The 21,350-nt window shown below is 43.7% G+C and overlaps 1 protein-coding gene across 1 annotated transcript in view; it reads left to right on the top strand.

Moving 5' to 3' along the window:
* LOC125303558 (receptor-type tyrosine-protein phosphatase beta-like) overlaps positions 1-20,979 on the top strand; it is a 31,943-nt gene extending 10,964 nt beyond the window's left edge. Inside the window, exons 8-35 of the mRNA XM_048257366.1 lie at positions 545-811; positions 1,651-1,914; positions 2,235-2,495; positions 4,990-5,256; positions 6,075-6,338; positions 6,540-6,803; positions 7,390-7,653; positions 8,694-8,957; positions 9,201-9,470; positions 9,856-10,119; positions 10,316-10,582; positions 10,929-11,213; positions 12,153-12,431; positions 12,630-12,779; positions 12,918-13,164; positions 14,839-14,933; positions 15,096-15,201; positions 15,972-16,049; positions 16,237-16,254; positions 17,180-17,261; positions 17,406-17,496; positions 17,701-17,777; positions 17,871-18,005; positions 18,104-18,226; positions 18,777-18,940; positions 19,051-19,186; positions 19,644-19,764; positions 20,056-20,979. Coding sequence (XP_048113323.1) covers positions 545-811; positions 1,651-1,914; positions 2,235-2,495; positions 4,990-5,256; positions 6,075-6,338; positions 6,540-6,803; positions 7,390-7,653; positions 8,694-8,957; positions 9,201-9,470; positions 9,856-10,119; positions 10,316-10,582; positions 10,929-11,213; positions 12,153-12,431; positions 12,630-12,779; positions 12,918-13,164; positions 14,839-14,933; positions 15,096-15,201; positions 15,972-16,049; positions 16,237-16,254; positions 17,180-17,261; positions 17,406-17,496; positions 17,701-17,777; positions 17,871-18,005; positions 18,104-18,226; positions 18,777-18,940; positions 19,051-19,186; positions 19,644-19,764; positions 20,056-20,084 — 5,132 coding nt within the window. The 3' untranslated portion in view covers positions 20,085-20,979. The remainder of the gene's footprint in view (positions 1-544; positions 812-1,650; positions 1,915-2,234; positions 2,496-4,989; positions 5,257-6,074; positions 6,339-6,539; positions 6,804-7,389; positions 7,654-8,693; positions 8,958-9,200; positions 9,471-9,855; positions 10,120-10,315; positions 10,583-10,928; positions 11,214-12,152; positions 12,432-12,629; positions 12,780-12,917; positions 13,165-14,838; positions 14,934-15,095; positions 15,202-15,971; positions 16,050-16,236; positions 16,255-17,179; positions 17,262-17,405; positions 17,497-17,700; positions 17,778-17,870; positions 18,006-18,103; positions 18,227-18,776; positions 18,941-19,050; positions 19,187-19,643; positions 19,765-20,055) is intronic.
* Positions 20,980-21,350: the final 371 nt, after the last annotated feature.

The raw sequence follows: 21,350 nt of genomic DNA on the forward strand, positions 1-21,350 counted from the left end.
CCCCCCAACGCAGCCATTTTTATCATTCTTTCCAGGATATTTTTAGCTGTGGAACTCCTCCCTTCCCTCGCTACAGTGACTGACAATGAACAAGCAACATCCCATCATGTCCCCCCCCCCCCCTATCTCTGATATCATCAGCCCCCACCTGTATCCAGTTTTTCCATCGTCTATTCTTTGTAGGAACTCTTTAATAATTCCATGTGTACGTGAGCTGGTGCACATCTGAGAGTCAGTATAGCTTTGATGAAGCTTTCACATGTGTTAGTATTTAAAAGGTCATAAGCCATCATGTTATATTGTGCATGTGAAAGATTTAGTCTGGTAATAATAATAGCAGCAATTTGATAAAAGACATATTGACAGTGTATTTGTAACAGACATGGGGTTTGGGTTTCTTTATGAAGTTTACATTTCAAACTGTGACCAAGTGGTTGACCTCTATACAGACCTCTATTCATAACATGGCCTATACAAGCCTATGAGTAACACTAGACACTGAAAACCATCCTATGATGCTGAATTTGACTGGTTTCCCTCTCAGTGCCTGCCACTGTGTCAAATCTGCGGCTCCTGAACAATGGCAGCCAGGACAGCTTGAGAGCCTCCTGGGAGTCGGCACCAGGCAGTGGGAAGTCATACATGGTCATCCTGTCCAGCCCTGGCCTGACAAAACAGAGACACATCATCAATTTTACTAGTACAGATTGGATCTTCACTGGATTGATCCCTGGGAAAACCTATTACGTGTCAGTTCAGACACAGGGCAAGTCCAGGTTGACCAAAGAGGTCAAAGCCAGTGGCCAAACAGGTGAGTCCACTCTTCAGTTGCTCTCCCAGAACATTCTATAGTAACACCCCCAATTATCACCACTTTTGTTCAGAAATTCTAAAACAACGATGTTTTTTAACACTTCAAAATAACATTTGCTAAATTAACCTGACATTTTTCAGTAGCCATAGGTGTGTAGATTTGAACAAAATCTGGTTTGTTTGTTAACGGGAGCATTTACTGCCTGAAATATCCGATTTTGTATACCACGCTCGGAGTTATAGTGCTTGGCCTGATGGGTCGCCTATTTACACCGTTTCAACGGCACATGAACGGTTAGACCGAGAATTCTCGTCGTGAAATTAAAATTCCACTGGAGCTCCAAGCGGTTGTGTACACGCAGCCTTACAACACTGTCTACAGCTCTTTGAGTCACGGTAAAATGTCATTTTTGGTACATAGCTAATTTAGATACACCTATGGTGTGGGTGGTTGCGTTTCTTTAGGAGTCCGCCGTCTTGATTTGTATAGAAATTGATATTAAGTGACACATACACGCAAGACGGTGGAAATACGGGACCGACGGTAATAGGGGGAGTTCCGATAAATGACTCAGATGATACTGCTGTTTCCCTTGTTGGGAGTTGTTTCCCTTGTTAGGAGTCACTTTGGTTAGAAAGTGTTAGCCAAATATAATGTAATGTTATGTACTTACATATTGGTACATGGTTTAGTATGACAAGTAGTATGATTATAGGTTGACTATTTCATGACATGATGTCATGGTAGTTTGTTTCCATTGTTAATTTCAATGTTTATTTGCTTGAACTGTCAGTTTTAGAAGTTAATGAAATAAATACATTCTTACCCCTCACCAGTACCAGGGAAGGCTACTCGATTGGTGATGGAGAGGCTCAATGACCAGAGGAGTCTGAGGCTCTCGTGGGCTCCCCCTAAAGGGGAGTGGGAGCGCTACCGTATCCTGCTGCTTAACAGCTCGTCTGTGCTGGTGAACAGGACTGAAGGGAAGCCTGCACGGCAGTGTGTGTTCCCCAACCTTGTCCCAGGCAGGCTCTATAAAGCTGCTGTCGCTGTGGAGAGTGGCCAGCTGTCCTCGACTGCGTTCACGGAAGCCAGGCTAGGTACATAATATGAGCATGCATTAACTCAATAACCGTTAGACTGTTAATATCAAATCAGAAGCCAGGCTAGGTACATAATATGAGCATGCATTAACTCAATAACCGTTAGACTGTTAATATCAAATCAGTATCGACATCTGATCAGACTGAATGAGTAAACATGCCAAATTAGAAATCTGAGTGATACTTAATATGTTGTTTTGGTCTTTGAGAGTGATATCTTTGCATATTTTCCCTTCTTGTAGATGACCTGAAAGTTTTCCATCACCTGCTTCCTTGTATTAATCAAAATTAGTTACACTCTCCTCAATCTATTTCAGCACCAAGGCCTGTTCAGAAGCTGACTATCCACCACAGTGACGAGACGTCCCTAGGGGCTCGGTGGAGCCCTCCTGTGGGAGAATGGCAGAACTACACTGTACTGCTGAAGTTCCAGGACTCCGAGGTGGCTAGGAGGATGCTCCATGCCTCCCTGACAGAGTGCACCTTCAGTGGGTTGACCTCTGGGCGGCGGTACAGCATTGTGGTGATAACAAGGAGTGGAGACCTTAGCAACACTGCATCAGTGACTGGACAAACAAGTGAGTCATGATATTCAAATGCTGTTAGTAGATTTTGTTAAAAATAAAGATACAAAACAGTTATTTCTACTTCTGCCTATTACCACAGATTACTTACTGAATTAATAGGCATTACATCTCATGGATTTGTATCATTCAAGGATACAAGGATACAAGGAAGTTTATTGTCACATGCATATAGTTACTGGAAGTAAGAAATGCAGTGAAATTATGTCTGGTGTCAGCCTATTTGTGCATTAATGGGGGTAAAAAGTGCAGTAGAAGAGGGGTTTAGTAGATTAAGTGGCAAGGGCTGCATAAAAAGGTGGGGAGGATTGGGATTGGGTGGGGGCACCAACAAGGAGCACCCAAGAGCAACAGGGGCAAGGAAAAACTCCCTTACCAAGGAAGAAACCTTGGGCAGATCCACGGCTCAAGGGGCTACCTAACTGCCAGGGGTCTTGGTGTGTGTGTGTTGGGGGGATGACAGGGGGAGATGGGATAGTGTGCTGTGTATGTGGGGGAGAGGGCAGTGTGCAATATGTGTGTTGGAGAAGCTTCCTCATGAGACAATGTGCTGTGTATTGGGGCAGTGTGCTGTAAGTATGTTGGGGATGTGTGTTGGAGAAGCTTCCTGATGAAATAATGTGCTGTGTATGTAGGGGGCAGGGACTTACTATTACAAGCAGAGTACTGTATGTAATGTATGTGAGTGATGACAGTGAAGATGTGTGTGTGGGGAGGGGAGAGGTGGAGCAGTGACTGTGTGTGTGTGTGTGTGTAGTGTGTAGGTGGGTAGGTGGGGGCAGTGTGCTGTAAGTATGTAAGAGGATGTGTGTTGGAGAAGATCCTGAAAGACAATGTGCTGTGTATGTGGGGGGGGGCAGTGTGCAGCAAGTAGAAGGAGGCTTACTGTAGCAAGCAATTATGCTGTATGTATGTGAAGTGATGACAGTGATGATGTAAGTGTGTGTGTGTTGGGGGGGGGGGGGGGGGGGGTCACTGACTTATATTGCAAGCAGAGTACTGTATGTAATGTATGTGAGTGATGACAGTGAAATGTGTGTGTGGGGCGGGAGTGGAGCAGTGACTGTGTGTGTGTGTGTGTAGTGTGTGTGTGTGGGTAGGTGGGGGCAGTGTGCTGTAAGTATGTAGAGGATGTGTGTTGGAGAAGATCCTGAAGACAATGTGCTGTGTATATGGGGGGGGGGGGGGGGTGTGCAACAAGTATGTAGAAGGAGTGCTGTATGTATGTGAAGTGATGACAGTGATGATATATGGTGTGTGTGTTATGGGATAGGATGGGGTGGGATAGGGGGCAGAAAAGCTAGGCAATCAAGGACATGGGTAGATGGAGGAGAAATCAAAAATAATAAATAAAAAGTGTGCAAAAAAGTTAGTCAGATATGTGTGTGTGTTAATGTGTGTTTTGGCGTGTGATGAAATAAGAAAATAAATAAAAGGTCTGTAGCATAGGGAGAGGGATGTAAAAGTGCTAAAAGTCTTGTAGGTGTGTGTGTGTGTGGGGGGGGGGGGGGGTCATGAGTGCTGAGGAGTGAATGAGTGCAAAGTCAGTATAGTGTGAGTTCAGAGTTGGGAAATGTTTGAGAGTGCTGAGGAGTGAATGTGTGCAAAGTCAGTATAGTGTGAGTTCAGAGTTCGGATGGCCTGGGATAAAAACTTCTCCTGAGTCTCTCAGTTCTGGCTTTGTGACTACATAGGCGTCTTCTTGATTTCAGCGGTAGGAATAATCCATTGTTAGGATGAGAAGAGTCCTTCAGAATCTTTTGGGCTCTTAGGAGTACTCTTCTGGAATAGATATCTTGTAGAGCAGGGAGTTGAGTTCTTATAGTACGTTCAGCTGGCCTTTTCTCTCTGCAGAGTACTACAATCTCTAACTGTGGAGTTCCCCTACCAGGTGATGATGCTCCCAGTTAGAACACTCCCAACCGCTGAAGTGTAGAAGGCCTTCATGATGGATGTAGAAACTTTGAATTTCCTTAGCTGACGAAGGAAGTAGAGTCGTCGTTGTCTGGACTTCTTCAGAACATATTGAGTGTTAACAGTCATGTTAAGTCTTCAGTAATGTGGACACCAAGGTATTTAAAACTTGTGACTCTCTCTACAGGTTGCCCGCTGATCATTAGTGGGGTGTAACTGTAGTTCTGCTGCTGCCTTCTGTAATCCACTACCATTTCCTTGGTTTTATTGATATTCAGTGTCAAGCTGTTAGATTGACACCACTGTGCCACCTCATCAACCTGATCCAAGTAGAACTGTTCATTGTTGTTACTAATCAGGCCCAAGATCACTGTGTCATCTGCAAACTTGATGATGGAGGTATGACTACTGTTGGCTTTGCAGTCATGTGTGTAGATGTTGTACAGCAGTGGACTCATTCAGGTGATGGGCTGATTTAATAGTGTTCGTACAAAGAAATAATTACAATTCTGTTTCTTCACTGTGTGTGTATGTGCGTGCGTGTGTGTGTGTGTGCGTACTTGTTTATGTCCAGTGCCTGCTGAGGTCACCAGCCTGCAGGTGAACAACGAGGGCCGCACTGACAGCCTTCTGACCAGCTGGGAGCGTGCGGCAGGAGAGATCGACTCGTACCGCATGCTGCTCATCCACGACAGCATCGTTATCAAGAACGAGAGCGTGCCCGCGGACACCTCATCCTACCACTTCCAGGTTCTCAAGCCGGGCGCCCTCTACAGGGTGGTTGTGACCACTGTCAGGAATGGCCAGTCCTCCAGACAAACTATTGCAGAAGGGCGCACAGGTATGAGCAATACTGGGTCTGTTCTGCCTGTGGTTGAAGACATGGCCAATTCTACTTTGTTTTCTCCTTGTTTTTGTTTACGATTTAGAAATGATGCAAATTATTCACAGATGAATGTTTGATTATTCATTTATAAACCTTTTGGTGGGTCCTTATAACACTTTGTATGTTATGTAACATGTTTATCTGTCATGGGTGCATACCTGATTGGAAAATGTTAAGTCTTTCTTTATCCAAGGCTGAGATATCTCTTTAACTGGCCAATTCTTGATTCATGTCTTCCTTGAGAACAGAACAGAATACAGAGATATGAAGGCTCTTTGGCTGTGTGTTTTGGAAAGCTTGGGAAAGGGGAGGGGGGTGCCACAGTTCAGGAATGTGTAAGCATATTTCTGACAAACAGAACTGGAGTAGAGAGAGAAATAGGAGGAAACTACAGGGGTAGCCTTCACAACTTAAATGCCTTGGACTGTGGAGTTGACAGCAGTCATGATTTCTCTGGGGTTAAAAGGAGTTCGGATAATGTCGCTGGAATGCTGCCGGAATTTTCAGGAAGCACAGAGTATGCAGCACAAAATGCCAAGGTCTTTTTATCGAGGCTTCCTGTTGTGTCTATTGTTTTTTTGCTCTGAGGAAGGATGTGATATTATTTTGAGTCGTTGTATGCCAGAGACTGTTGAAAGTTTGTTAGAAGACCTCATCTTTCTTAGGTCTGTGTATTTATTTATTTGTTTGGTATTTGTCTCATTCTCATGTCTCTCTCTCTTTCTCTTTCTCTCTCTTTCACTCCTGTCTTTCACCTTCTGTCTCCTTCTCAGTACCTGCTGCTGTCCAGAAGGTAACGGTCAGCAACAATGGCCGAACCGACTTCCTCAGTGTGTCCTGGTCTCCATCGCAAGGTGACGTTGATAGCTACCTCGTCACCTTGAAGGACCGAGATCGAACGATCCACTCGGCTGTGGTGTCCAAGTCGAGTCCCGAGTGTGTCTTCAAGTCGCTGGTGCCCGGGCGCCTCTACAACATCTCCATCACGTCACGCAGTGGCAAATATGAGAATCACACCATAGTGCAGGAACGCACACGTACGTCACACTATTAGGATAGCAATTTGGCTTTTGGCTCATTCTATTGACAAGAAATAAAACATTTTCGCATTAAATTTTTTCAAAAGCACAAATCGCTTGTGTTTAACAGACACTGTCATGTGGAATCAATCATCTTTCTGTCACTAGCCACCGCTTCAATAACTCATTGTCCTGTTGCTTCCATGGTGTCCACCTCAGAACCCTCCGTTGTGCAGATGCCATCCGCCATCCACGATGCCCGTGACGACTACCTGAAAGTGTACTGGGGCCACGCTGCAGGGGACTTTGACTTCTACCAGGTGGGCATCAAGCACAACAACAACCTCATCCAGAACCAGACGGTGGCCAAGGGCCAGAACGAGTGCGTGTTCACTGGGCTTGATCCTGGACGCCTCTACACCGTGATCGTCAGCACCTGGAGTGGGAAATATGTGTCCAGTGCGGCCACGGATGGGAGAACATGTGAGTGTTCTATATGTTTTATATAGGCCAGATCTGTTTTACTATACTTTGAGCTGCCTGCCACCATTGCTTTCCCTCTTATTTACATATACACACATACGCACACATGTGTACCTCCACACACACACACACACACACACACACACACACACACACACACACACACACACACACACACACACGTACATGCACAGATGTATACACATACACACACACATGCACGCATGTACACACATACACACGCACGCATGCACATTTAGACATTCAGATATCCTTGGTTTTATTGCCCACACTTCTACAGAGTTTTTACATTGTTCAACATTCAAATGGAAAAACATATCCCAAAGACAAATTGTGGGAAAGAAAATACAATTAGATAAGTAAATACATCATCTCACATTTTCACATGACATCCACATGTAATGGCGTACGCTAGTATCTGAGGTATTCTCTCAAAGTTATAGATATTTCAGATATTGATGAAGTTGATATGTTTTCTAGCACTCACCCTACTGACCTCGTCCCTCCCTCTCTCTATCTCTTTCTCTCTCTCTCTCTCTCTCTCTCTCTCTCTATCCTCCTTCAGTCCCTGCGGTGGTAAGGTCTCTGACGTTAGCCGGCCAGGGCACCGAGGAGCTGCGTGTGACCTGGGATCCGGCACCTGGCGACGTGGACCACTATGAGGTCCAGCTGCTCTTCAATGACATCAGGGTGTTCCCCCCCACCACGCTCAGCAGCACCACGGCCGAGTGTCTCCTCTCCTCCCTCACACCTGGTCGCCTATATAAGATTGTGGTGTCCACCTTCAGTGGTCCCAACCAGAAAGCCAAGTTCATTGAAGGCAGGACAGGTGAGGCAGTCAGAACCTGTCCACTAAAGCACTAAATACCAAACAGAGAATGCACTGTATGACTCAGTGCTTGACTTTTTGCCTATTTTGTACATAGACATGTTAAAGCTACAGTGTGTAATTTCATGGGTTAATTCAATCTAGCGGTGAGATGGTATATTGCAACAGACTCCAGCTTCCCCACACTGCTAGCGCGATTTACTAGCTACGGAAGCTGCACCATAAATATCCTAGCTGACGTTACAAGTTGTCATACACTACTTTATCGAATATTCCTTCTCGTAATGAGGTTATTTTAGAAAAAAATATTTGTAAATTGCACTTAGTAATTTAGTGAAACTATAGCTCATATACTTCATGCAAGATGAATAATGTCATTATGGATTTGTTATTTTGGCTTATATTCAGTGAGCAACTTATCAGTGCTAACGTTATTCAACAATACTGTACAAGATATGTAGTTCAAGATAACGCTAATGTGGTCTTCTATCTCCGTACGAAGACTCAGAGATCATCAGGTAGCCGCAAGCACATCTCTGTCGTTCGGTAACTGACCAACAAACGTGAAAGGCAGAGCTAGAATTTCAGGTATGTCCCTGCTTGGCTAATGTATGCTAAAGATGGAAGCCGAAACTGGAATGCCATGAAAGCCATACAGTATGTATGTAGCCATACATATGTATTTTGAATGGCAGATTCTACGCTTATGAGAATACTTTGATTTGTTGGTGGAAGTAATTACACATTTATGAGCACATATTTTTGAAAGAAAAAAAATGGGTTTTTGCTAAGAATCAACCCAAAAAACTACACAATGTAGCTTTAAGAAACATCATTGTGAGTGCCTGTGTTATATGGCAGCTAGCTAGAGAACTGACACTGAGCACTGAGATGCTAAACGATAGAACTTATTTTCTCATAAATAGTAAAAAAAAGTGCCTCTTTTTAAGTATTAGTTTTTGCAAATTTAAGAAATATTAAAAGAGTTGCTTAGCCTATTGCTAGCTAGTTTGAGCCCTGACTGTGATTATCTTCATCAGTGCCCAGTAAAGTTAAGAGCATCCACATCAGTAACGAGGGCCAGGGCACGAGCCTGAAGATCAACTGGACGCCGGGGCAGGGTGATGTGGACAGCTATAATGTGTCTCTGTGGGGACCTGGCCGGCAGCCGGACACCAGGGCCCTGCCCAAGCATGTCAATCAGCTCAGCTTCCATGACCTGCAGCCGGGCCAGAAGTACTCCATCACCGTCCAGTCCATCAGCGGCTCTTTGCTCAACAACAGCACGGCCACCGGGCGGACCAGTGAGTGCTTTGTAGTCTGTAGCATGTCAACTTTTGCTGTTCCTCATGTTCCATGTAGTCTAAGTGCTTGACAAGACAAGAAGATACAGAGATTTGAGATGCATTGAGTATGCATTGTATTCATGTCATGAAAAGGGCAGATTCAGGTGTACTATTCTTGTATATTTTCAGGTGTAATATTCTTGTTACAAAGAAACATTTTCACTTTCTCTCTCACAATCTTTCTTTTCTGTCTCTCTCCAGTCCCACCCTCTGTTACAGCCCTGCAGGTGGATAACAAGCACACCACGGGCAGCTTGCTGGTGTCGTGGCAGGCCGGATGGGGCGTGTTTGACGGCTACAGCCTGCAGCTGCTGGATGAGAGGGGCTCGCTGGTCACAGTCAGCTCAGAGGGCGCCGGCTCCACGCAGCACCGCTTCGACCGCCTCACCCCAGGGAAGAAGTACCGCGTGCTGGTGCAGACGCTCAGCGGCGGCATCCCCAGCAAGGGGGTGTCAGCCGAGGGAAGAACCCGTACGTGGCCGCCTGCTAAATATCTCCCTATGTTTCCATGAGTTCAGCTGAGAACTGCTGAAGCAGAAGTCTATTTAAGGGTTCCTGTTACACAAGCTGTTATTTTTACTCTGGTCTCTAGCTGGAGGCAGGATGTAAAATATGTATGAATTGTATATTATAGGTAGATTAATTAATATTGTATAAACTACAAACATGTATTTCAGCTATTGATGGGTACGGAGCTGTCTTGCTTATCACTTTCATTTACATTATTATTGAACAAGTTGCTTTGATAAAATTATCTGGTAAATGAACACGTATGAATGAAAGTAGATCATGTTTTCTATGCTGTACATGAGAAAACCGGGCGTAGCCTTCAGAGTGTCCGTTTGTGTGATTCCAGGTCCTGCAGCGGTCAACGACCTGTTCATCAAGGCCAACAGTACCAGTAGCCTGTCGTTCCACTGGTCTCCACCAGAGGGTGATTTTGATGGCTATGACATCTACCTGTATAGCAGTGATGAGGTGCTGCATGACCGCAAGAATGGCGAGGCCAAGACGCTGGAGTGCTCCTTCCAGAACCTCAGGCCAGGGGCACTGTACAAGATGGTGGTCCTGACCAAGAGTGGAGACCAGAAAAATGACTCCTCTATCTGGGCCAGGACAGGTGAGATCTCCTTATTTGTCAGTTGCACTATACTCATTGTAAACATGTTTTTATTTGTTTTTAATTTTCTGTTTGTATGTGAATGTGTGTATATATATATATATATATATATATATATATATATATATATATATGTGTGTGTGTGTGTGTGTGTGTGTGTGTGTGTGTGTGTGTGTGTGTGTGTGTGTGTGTTCAGTCCCTGCTGCCGTGACGTCCCTGCAGGCGGGCAGTGGGAACCAGACGCAGAGCCTTTGGCTGGTCTGGGAACGGGCAGCTGGGGAGTTCAGCGGCTACGTGCTGTCTATTTACAACCCCGACGGCTCCCAGCATGCCGAGCAGCAGCTGCAGCCTGAGAGCCGCGAGCACACCTTCCCGGCACTGGTGCCCGGGCGCCTGTACGTCGTCGTCATGCTCACCCGCAGCGGAGAGCTCACAAACTGGGCATCCACGGAGGGCAGGACAGGTGAGAGGAGACAGGGTCTGTCAGTGAGAGCAATCAGTGTGCAGCTTTTCTGATGATGCATGAACACGACAGCCAGTAATGGTTGATTATGCTTCACAAAACTCTTTATTGAATGATACAGGGCAGTGATAGTGAAAACACAAGGGATTTTGATGTAACCTGAATTTCACCACTTATGTCACTCCATTGATGTGATACATACCGTACTGTATATTGTAATTTCTTTTTCTTTGAATTCTTCAAAATCTAATCCGACTGCAGCATCTGTGATATATGGTGATAAATACTGTGTAGGGTCAGGAAAAGTCACAGCCCCTTGAATTTACCCCTGCTCCCCTTCCCACAGCACCCATGTCTCCAACCTCATTCACCTTTGGAGGCATCACCAACACCTCCCTGGAGATCACCTGGAGCGGACCAGTCAACACGGACTACGATGACTTTGACCTGCAGTGGACTCCCAAGGACCACCTGTCAGTGTTCAACCCCTACCACACGCGCACGTCCGGCAGCCGCATCTTGAAGGGCCTGTATCCTGGTCGCCTCTACACCTTTAGCCTACGCACGGTCAGCGGGTCTGGGACGGGGCAGACCACATACAGCGCACCCATCTACAAGAACATTAGAACCAGTAGGTGGTCATGACGTGACGGGGAAGGGGGCAGTCAAAGATGGAATGTTTAAATTAGACAACATGCAGTTTCTGCTCTATCATAACGTTTTCCCCAATCCCCAATTTTTTACAAGTAACTGAAGGGTAAAGGTGACTAATACCTGTTACGACACGGCGCTGGCCCAAGCTCTTCATTGTCTAGGGGTGCTGTTAAATCAATCTCAAAGCCTCAACGGCAACTCGCAACACAAACAGAAAACAAACACAGAAAGACCTAACGGCTACCCTACACGCTAGCCCTGCGTGTGGTGCCCAGACTTGGAAGTACCGTAGGTCCTAACCGTGTGTGAATGTGATGTGTGTGTGTGTCAGCTTGTCAGGAGAATCAGAGAGCGGTCACATACCTATGGCATCCTCGCGCTCCCTGCCTGGTACTCCCATTCCTTTTGCTCTACGGCCACCCTAGGTCGTGGCTCTTGTAAACTTTCAAGGTTTATTTCTTTAAGGCGGTGCAAGATCCAAAATAGACGTAGTCCATAACTGGTGGCAACATGGGGGGACAAACAGGCCGCAGCTCCTACAAGGCCTCGGAAACGAATTGCTGCCAAAAACCCGCTTTTCGAAAGTCAGGACAGATGTTCAGTTTACCAATTAACAACGGGTAGTGGCATCACTGAAGCTCCGCCTGTAAGTCAGTGCTATCCCTACCATGTGACCCTAACCTTGGACCGACTCACCAGGGACCGATCGTCAGATAGCAACGCTATCACTGCTTGACATTTCAAGCTGCCAATTGTCAATGTCAATTGCATTTTAAGGAAATAAAGCTTATATACAGTTCTTCTCCATCCCCAAGAAAAAAAATATCTGGTAGGATGGACCCTCTGTGGGAGCACAGGTGTTGAATATGGAGAGAAATATCTGTTCCTGAGGTTCTGCCCCCTCCTGTCTCTCCAGAGCCCCAGCGGATTCAGAGCCTGCACTGCCGTCCCCAGAACTCCATGGCCATCTCCTGCTCCTGGAGCCCTCCGGAGGCCGACTTCGATTCCTACACCATCGAGTGCCTGCGGCAGGACTCGCGCCGACTGGTCTACTCACGCCGCACCAGCCGCGACAGCACCGTCTACCACATCACTCAGCTGGAGCCGCACAAGCGCTACATTGTCTCCATCAAGGCCATCTCCGACAGCATGACCAGCGAGGCGGCAGAGGAGAGTGTGATCACCATGATTGACCGTAAGAATTCCCTTAATAGCACATAACTGTTGATATTTCTATATATAAGCTTATATATATTTCTTAAATAATTTGTCTGCTGCATATTGTTGAAAGCAGTTTATAGTGGGATGAGAAGGTGGTAGGATGTAGGGGCACTGTGTGGATTGACTCCAGCAACTTCAGTCCAGTGAGTACCTCACTCTTAATGTTCCCCAGGGCCTCCCGTTCCCCCACGCACCACCCGAGTCAGTGAGAGGGCGACCCACGTCACAAAGTCCACCATCTTCTTCAAGTTCAACTGCAGCTGGTTCAGTGATGTCAATGGAGCTGTGAAGTTCTTCACTATCGTTGTGACTGAGTCTGATGGTAAGCACTGGCAAAGTGACCAATACGTCATCAAGGTATTAAATTAGATACCAAATACCAAATAATGCAGCACTCTCAACTAGAATGTGATTATTGTAGCATGGCTTCCTGATTTCCTCTGCACAATCTCCCTTTCAGACAATGAATCTGTGCAGCCTTGGCAGCAACACCCGCTGCCCTCTTACAAGGAGTACAGGTTCAACAGCTCTGTAAAGACCTACCAGACCACATACTTCACCAGCAACTGCTCCGAGGGCCCGGACAGTCCCCAGGACTTTGAGATGAAACTGGGCTCAGGGATGAAGAGCCTTGGAGGGGGCTGCTCCCCTGAGCAGGATATAAATGCCTTCTGTGATGGACCACTCAAACCAAAGACTGCATACAGGTAGCGCAGACCCTGAACGCTGAACAGTTTACTTGAACCTGTAAAGAGGGCTCAGTTGCACTGATACTGATGAATGAATGAATGAATGGATGAACGAATGAATGGATGAATAGACTGCTGTCATGTCAGGCATGAAAATTGTCTTTGGTCTCACCAATAAAATAGACAATACATAAAATATACACAGTATAGACACAAATAAAACAGTTGATACTGATACAACTAAACAACTGATAAGGGGGTGCAGTGGGGCGTCACTGAATGCTAAATAGTGGTGCATGGGTATTTAAAAGACTCAAATGTCTATCAGGGATGTGACATGGATCACTGAAATATTTTTGCTTTTTTAGCGTTTTTAAAGTAATGTAAGAAAAATCTCGCTCACGGTACAGACTAAAGGTGTGTGTGTGTGTGTGTGCACACACACACACACACACACACAGCTCATCCATATGTGGAATATATATTAAAAATACCTCCTCACACACATACAGATGTACACACACAGTCTATTAAGGCACAGATACTGTTCTCATTGGGAGTATCAGATTGGCCATTCCCCTCGCTGATGACAAGGCCCGCCCGCTCCCGCAATATTCTGTCCCACTCCCGCCCGCTCCCACATTAATGTGTCATTTTTAGTCCCGCTCCCGCCCGCATCTGTCACATGATGTCCCGCTCCCGCCCGCTAAAGCCCGCATGCAGGAGGGATAGCCTATTCAGCTTTTCTTTCTGTCTCATGAAAGGAGCACACACACCTGAGAAAGACTCCAGATGTCAGTTTCTTGGTTCTGAATGTAGGCTAACAACTGAAGTAGGCCTAGTCTGGTGCCCTCTTCCTCTGTCATGCTTTCGATTTCGATTTCGAGCAGCAGGAACAAATTGAACCCACGTAAACGACAATATAGGCTATAGGCCTGCTATCCATCAGTTATGCTTAAACCCCGTTTTTTAATGCTGCCTAACAGAACATCCAGCTGAACTATAGTTATGAACACTACTACTAATCATTTCCATATTTAATTTTACGCACATATTTAATTTGTGGGAGTGCAGTGAATCATCGGTTTGTCCCGCACTCACGAACGCACCTCTCTCATCCCGCCCACTCCCGCAAAGAGCTTTCTAAAGTTGGTGGCACATCTGGTTCTCAATCAACCATTTTCATTTGTTGTTCCCCATTGGTGGAACGTCCTATTAAGTTCTTCCAAGGCAGGGATGTCCCTCCCTATCTTCAAGAAGCTTTTGAAGACCCAGTTCTCCTCTGAGAGTACCTACGTTCCTAACACATTGAACAACCCAATACACCTAACGTACTTCCCATGCACTTCCTTCCTTCTATTTCCTTCTCCTTCTACCACTATCTCCTTTAACTACACTTACTAACTAACTAATACTAAACACTAAAACTAAACACTAACTAATACTTACATTTCTACACTCTCCTTTGGTGAGTCTTTATTGTAATTGTAGGAGTAGTATTTATTGTTACTTAGTATTAGTATTTATTATAAGTTGTATTTATTGTTACCAAAGTTCTCCTTTGTAATGTGGCTTGAATGTTATTCCTCATTGTGTAAGTCACATTGGATAAAGGTGTCTGCTAAATGAATGTAAATGTAAATATAAATGAAGTTATCTGAACCCACTTGTTTGTTTCTTTGTGCTTCTCAGACTCAGTGTGCGAGCTTTCACTCAGCTCTTCGATGAGTCTTCCCCTCCACTCTACACAGACACCTATCTCTCACTGCCAGTTGTAACAGAAGCAGGTGAACTATAAGAACTCTCTAATCTATCTGTTTTCAGTCGTTATTGATACTGAGCATGGAGTATTAGGTATGAGTTACTGTATGTATGTTAATATGTCTAACATGATATTATGATTGTGTACTTGTTCAATAGTTAACATTCCTGACTCTGTCTGCCCACAGAGCCTCTCAGTGGAGTCATTGAGGGTGTGAGCGCTGGGTTGTTCCTCATTGCCACCATGATCGGTGTGGCAGCTCTGCTCATATGCAGGCAGAAGGCCCGCAAAGTGTGAGTGCCCTGTACTGGTAATCTGCTCTGGGGTGGGAGAAAATCAGTTCATACTCTTGACTTTTTAGTATTTTACTTTTAGACTCAGAAGAAACAGAAGAATGAGCCAGACATGTACAGACATGAGCAAATGTGCTAGTCATTTTCTCAGTAAATCACTAATACCGTGTGCAGAAACATTTCCTCACAGCAACATCGATCATTTCATTTGCCCAGCCCATCTTGTGCTTTATGCAGGTGAAAGGGTTGTTCTGAGGATCTAGGGTTTGCCCAATTACATGTACTAGGTAGGGTGGGTGAGGTGAGGTCTTGGCATGCCATGAGTAAAACAGTAGAACTGTACAGGCTGGTATGTAATATGCAGGCACAATAGGGCACAGGGTGGTTACATCTAAAGTTAGGGCCAAATGTCTGGAGGCAAACAGGAGCAACCACATTCCCACTAGGCACTCCTTGAGTGGCTGGCAGAACAAGGGGTGGGAACAGAACTGTATAAAGGCCCTTCCCTTATTTAATCATGCCTCCATATTAGCAGGTGTGTTAGCCTGTTACCAGGACTTGCTTTGTTATATGCTCAGCCTCATGCCTACTTCCACCGCTACTCTCAGAAAGCATTTCAGTAACGACCAGCCGAGACGCAAATTCTTTACATGGGGAAAATTGACACAAAAACACCTATGGTTTGTAGGAAATTAACTTTTCACTGTAAACAATGTTCTGTGTAAGTGCTTGTTATGTGTACTGAATGGCGACTCTGTGTGTTGGGACAGGAGTGTACAGGAGCCAGTGGTGAGGATGAGCATGAGGAGAGAGCGCCCAGCCTCAGGAACACACGTAGCCAACCGAGGGTAAGATCATGGACTCTAATCTCCCTAGAGGGCTAGTCCCAGATTATGGGAAGTTATTGGTGTTCAATGTGGATGGTTGGATGGTTTAGTCAGTGTGGGCACAGGGCTGTTTTTGCCTGCAGCCAAAATGTGGGTGTAAGACATGTAATGCATTAAATAATTTATTCCCTTCTCTGTTCCTTCTCAGGAATCGACGCATTTCAAGGTAATGTATTAATTACCTAATTAATTAATTATACATTAAAGCAACACCATGTAAGTTTTCCTCTCGGGGTTCCCCTTTTTGGGAAACAGTATCGTCTTCTACTACTGTCGTAAAATCTGATATAGTTACACCAGTGGGGTACCCTTAAAGCGATGGTTCAGAGTAATTTCACCCTAGGGTCCTTTGCACCATGACCCCGAGCCAAACACCATCCCAGAACGTGTTTTCCCTTGGTCGAACCCTGGTCGAGTAGCGCTATCAGAAACTAATGACTTTCTGCAGTCGTAATGGAACCTACTTTTATCTCGTAAATTACCCCACTAATAATGCCCTGAATGATACGAAACATAGGAAATGAGTGTGGGGGGCGGAAGTGAGGTATGCCGTAAAGCAGCCTAATTTTGTAGTTCTTTTTGTGCCATACTTGTCATTCAACCTATTGTAAGTCGATGTACCATCACAAGGGTCTTGGAAATATATTGTGAAAGTAATATGAACGTAATTGGGAATTAACTGAAACTTTCATATCATTTAGATTCAATACACATAAAGTGAAATACTTCAAGCCTTTTTTTTAGCTTTACCGGTATGCTAATCTTGTTGATTCCAGTTTATAGCTAATGGAAATCAAAAAATCTAGAATCTCAAAATGGTCAAATGGAATAAAAATGGTATTATACTCATGAGATGAGCTCTAATTAGTTAATTAATTTAAAACACCGGCAATGGTTTCCTGAGCCTTTAATCTCTCTGTCTAGGCAGGGCAATGGACTTTTCCAAGATAGATAAATAAAGAATTAATTCCATTCATTTTGTCCATCTGATTCTATTTGATTTATATTATTTCAATTTGATCATTTCCATATAATCAATAGCCTACCATTGTCACTTCATAACGTGATATCACTGTTCCTCCCTTCCACAGCCCAATCAAAATCTTGCACTTTGAGTCCCATCTTGTCAAGTTACAAGCGGACTCCAATTACCTGCTCTCCGAAGAATTTGAGGTAGGAGCCCACTTAAAACTCAAACATTTTGCTCAAGTACACATCCATGTCCTCAACATCACGTTATGCTAATGATGCTGGGAACCAATGGCACGTTTAATACATCCAGATGAAAACTCATCTCTCATGCTTTCTCTTATTCAGGATCTGAAAGACGTTGGCCGTAACCAGCCAATGGACACAGCATTACTGCCTGAAAACAGAGGGAAAAACAGATACAATAACATTCTGCCCTGTAAGTCCATACGCACTCTTATTGTACATGGCGATGGGGAAGAGAGAGCTAATGTTTAGGTACACTATGAAATCAAAATTAAGATCAAATGTGAAATGAATTACCAGGGCATTCTGTTTTTTTTTACTTTTTATATTGTTAGGGGTATATCAGAGGTTGCATGTCATGTTAACTTTACTATCTTAAATCTCTTATCTTAAACAGATGACTCAACAAGGGTGAAGCTCTCCTATGTGGATGATGATCCCTGTTCTGATTACATCAATGCCAGCTACATTCCTGTAAGATGAAATTGACATTTTAGTGGGTTTGTCTGTGTATGTATAAGGTGTGCTGGGACTCATCCGTCTGTCATGTCATGGTTTTTGTTTTAGGGCAATAACTTCAGACGTGAGTATATTGCCACCCAGGGACCATTGCCTGGCACCAAGGATGACTTCTGGAAGATGGTGTGGGAACATAATGTGCACAATGTTGTCATGGTGACACAATGTGTTGAGAAAGGAAGGGTGAGGAGAGATTCCGCTTCAAGATGATCTTTTTCACTTTATCTATTCATTTCATTTTTCATGGCACCATATTGACATAAATGTTCTGTTCTTGACAGGTAAAGTGTGACCATTACTGGCCCTTTGACCAGGATGCTCTCTATTATGGAGATCTTATCATTCAGATGCTGTCAGAATCAGTACTTCCTGAATGGACAATCCGAGAGTTTAAGATATGCAGCGTAAGTAATGTCCAGGGTTCCCACGGGTCATGGAATTTCTGGAATATCATGGAATTTTGGAAAGTCTATTCCAGACATGGAAAGTCAGGGAATTTCATCATTTTTGGGGCAAAATCATAGAATATCAGGGAATTTTGTAGCAGTTTAAAATGTACTTGCCAAAATACATTAATACAAATATTTCCATGCAGAACTGGTAATTTTCTTTACTGTTTTACTTGCTTTTCTTGAACGCTATACGTTAGTAAATAGTATAGTAAGTCACGGAAATTCATTTTTTTGTCAGGGAAAGTTAAGGAAAAGTCATGGAATTTTACATTTGACTTAGAGTGGGAACCCTGAATGTCCCATGACTTACAACTGTACTTCATGCCACATACTTCATAATTATTTCCTGCAAGATCATCTCATGCATTGTGTCACTGAAATTAATAATCTGTCATTGATATACATTGATATAAACTCTCATAATCTCATAAATTGATAAACACTGTATCACCATTTAATTAATCCTGTTACGTAATACTAAAAGGTGACTGTGTCTGACTAGGAGGATCAGCTGAACTTCACCAGGGTGGTCCGACAGTTTCATTACACCGTTTGGCCAGACCACGGCGTCCCGGAAACCACACAGTCCCTCATTCAGTTTGTGAGAACGGTCCGAGATTACATCAACAGGACCCCAGGCTCCGGAGCCACAGTGGTCCACTGCAGGTGGGTTCAGAGCACTGGAGCATACTGTGTCTGAGAACAATCGTCTCCCTGTACACAGTGATAATTGCTTGAGATAATTACTTGGTTTTGATGTTGCCGCTTCATTGCAGTGCTGGGGTGGGCCGCACTGGAACCTTCATTGCTCTGGACAGGCTTCTGCAGCAGCTGGACTCCAAAGACTCTGTGGACCTCTATGGAGCGGTGTTTGACCTGAGGGTACACCGCTCTCACATGGTGCAGACAGAGGTGAGGTCATGCTTGTGTGCAGCACAGCGCAGTACAGCACAACACAGTGCAGTACCTGGGATGTATAGCAAACTAACATGGCTGAACTACAACCCCAAATCAGAAAAAGTTATGTAAACTTAAGTTGTGTAAAATGTGAATAAAAACAGAATGTGATAATATTCTCGTAATTTTGTTAAATGAAGAGTTGAAGCAGCACAGTGGTAAACATTCTCTGTCCCAACTTTCTTTGAAACATGTTGCTGGCATCACATTCAGAATGAACATACTGTATTTTCCATGAAATAGTCAAAATGTGAATTTTCAGCATTTTATATGTTGTCTATGTCCTTTTTTGCTGCTAAATATGGGTTTACGAGACTTACACAATGTCCCAACTTTTCCTGATTTGGGGATGTATATTTTGGAATTTCAAATTTGTGCATTTGTATTTACATGTGGTGTTTCTGCCTTTTAGTGTCAGTATGCATACCTCCACCAGTGTTTGCGGGATGTGCTTCGGGCTCGTAAGCTGAGGAACGAACAGGAGAACCCTTTGTACCCCATTTATGAGAACGTGAATCCAGACTACCACTGTGGTGAGCATGTTGTTTAACTCAGGCAAATTTGTGTGTACAGCAGCATTACGAAGTCCTCAGTACTATTATACTCTGTCAACACAAGAGGGAGTTTAACTGAACCAATTCATGTTGAAACCTGGATGATACAGAATCACAAATAGATACAATATTGTGCTTAATCGATACTTAATATTGTGCTTAATAGATACAATATTGTGCATCTACAGTCATTCAAGTCTATTATGCTTAGAAAGGCTGATTTCAGTTTGTAATAGTCCCTTTTCTTCTGTGTTGCCTTTATTTCATTAGGAACAGATAAGGTGTACGCCAGACGCTAATGATTGTATACACTACTGACAAGGAAGAAGAGGAAAAGGAAGATGAAGAGTAGGCAAATCACATGCACATTTATGGAAAGCACTAAAAGGCTATATTGCAATTCTATTTTTATACTATATATGATTGTTGTAAGCAGCATTAATTATGAAGGCAATTTATGAATATTTAAGTGTAACAAATCTTTGTATATACTTGCTTTCCTAAAATGTATATAGACATGTATCAGTTTCTATTGCACAAATATTTGTGATACTATGGGAGTAATTACACATTGTAGAGACTTTTATACTGATATAAATTTGAAGGTGACTACATCTGAATGATCTAATAATGATAGACTGCCATGAAAAGGATTTTGTTGTCTACTTCAAAATGACAAATTTGTCAATACTAATGTCTGTTATGTTATCTTGATGACAGTGACAAGGGTGCTAAAAAGTTGAAACTCTCCATGTCATTTATCATATGTCATCTTATTCAGGGTTTATTCAGGGATCTATTTGGCAATTTTGATGGAGAAAGTCAATCTCTGACAGCATAAATTTTCTACCAACTGATGACTTTGGGATGCTTTAGTGAATGAAAGATTGGAGCCATGATTGCACGTTATACTATTGTCGTTTACCAACTAATTATTGAATTATTTAACTCTTCATTAAATCTTTTTATATATTCTATTTACATATGTATGTATATTTATGTCATCATGTTACATAACCTGGCTAGACTGATGCTTATTCATTAAAAGTCCATTTATTTTTCATTACAGGCTATGTAAATATTGTATATGACACAACAGATGTTTTGTATCAAAGTGTAATACCAACAGTGTAAGGTTGTTACTGAGAATGTATTTTTATTATAAATAAACACTCTGTGTATTCTTTAAAATAACACGTCTTAATGAGAATACACACACAGACTCAAACACACAGGGACACACATACAGTACACACACACACACAGACTCAAACACACAGGGACACACATACAGTACACACACACACACAGACTCAAACACACAGGGACACACATACAGTACACACACACACACAGACTCAAACACACAGGGACACACATACAGTACACACACACACACAGACTCAAACACACAGGGACACACATACAGTACACACACACACACAGACTCAAACACACAGGGACACACATACAGTACACACACACACACAGACTCAAACACACAGGGACACACATACAGTACACACACACACACAGACTCAAACACACAGGGACACACATACAGT

The sequence above is a fragment of the Alosa alosa genome, chromosome 11 (assembly GCF_017589495.1).
Source record: "Alosa alosa isolate M-15738 ecotype Scorff River chromosome 11, AALO_Geno_1.1, whole genome shotgun sequence".
NCBI classification, from domain to species: domain Eukaryota; kingdom Metazoa; phylum Chordata; class Actinopteri; order Clupeiformes; family Clupeidae; genus Alosa; species Alosa alosa.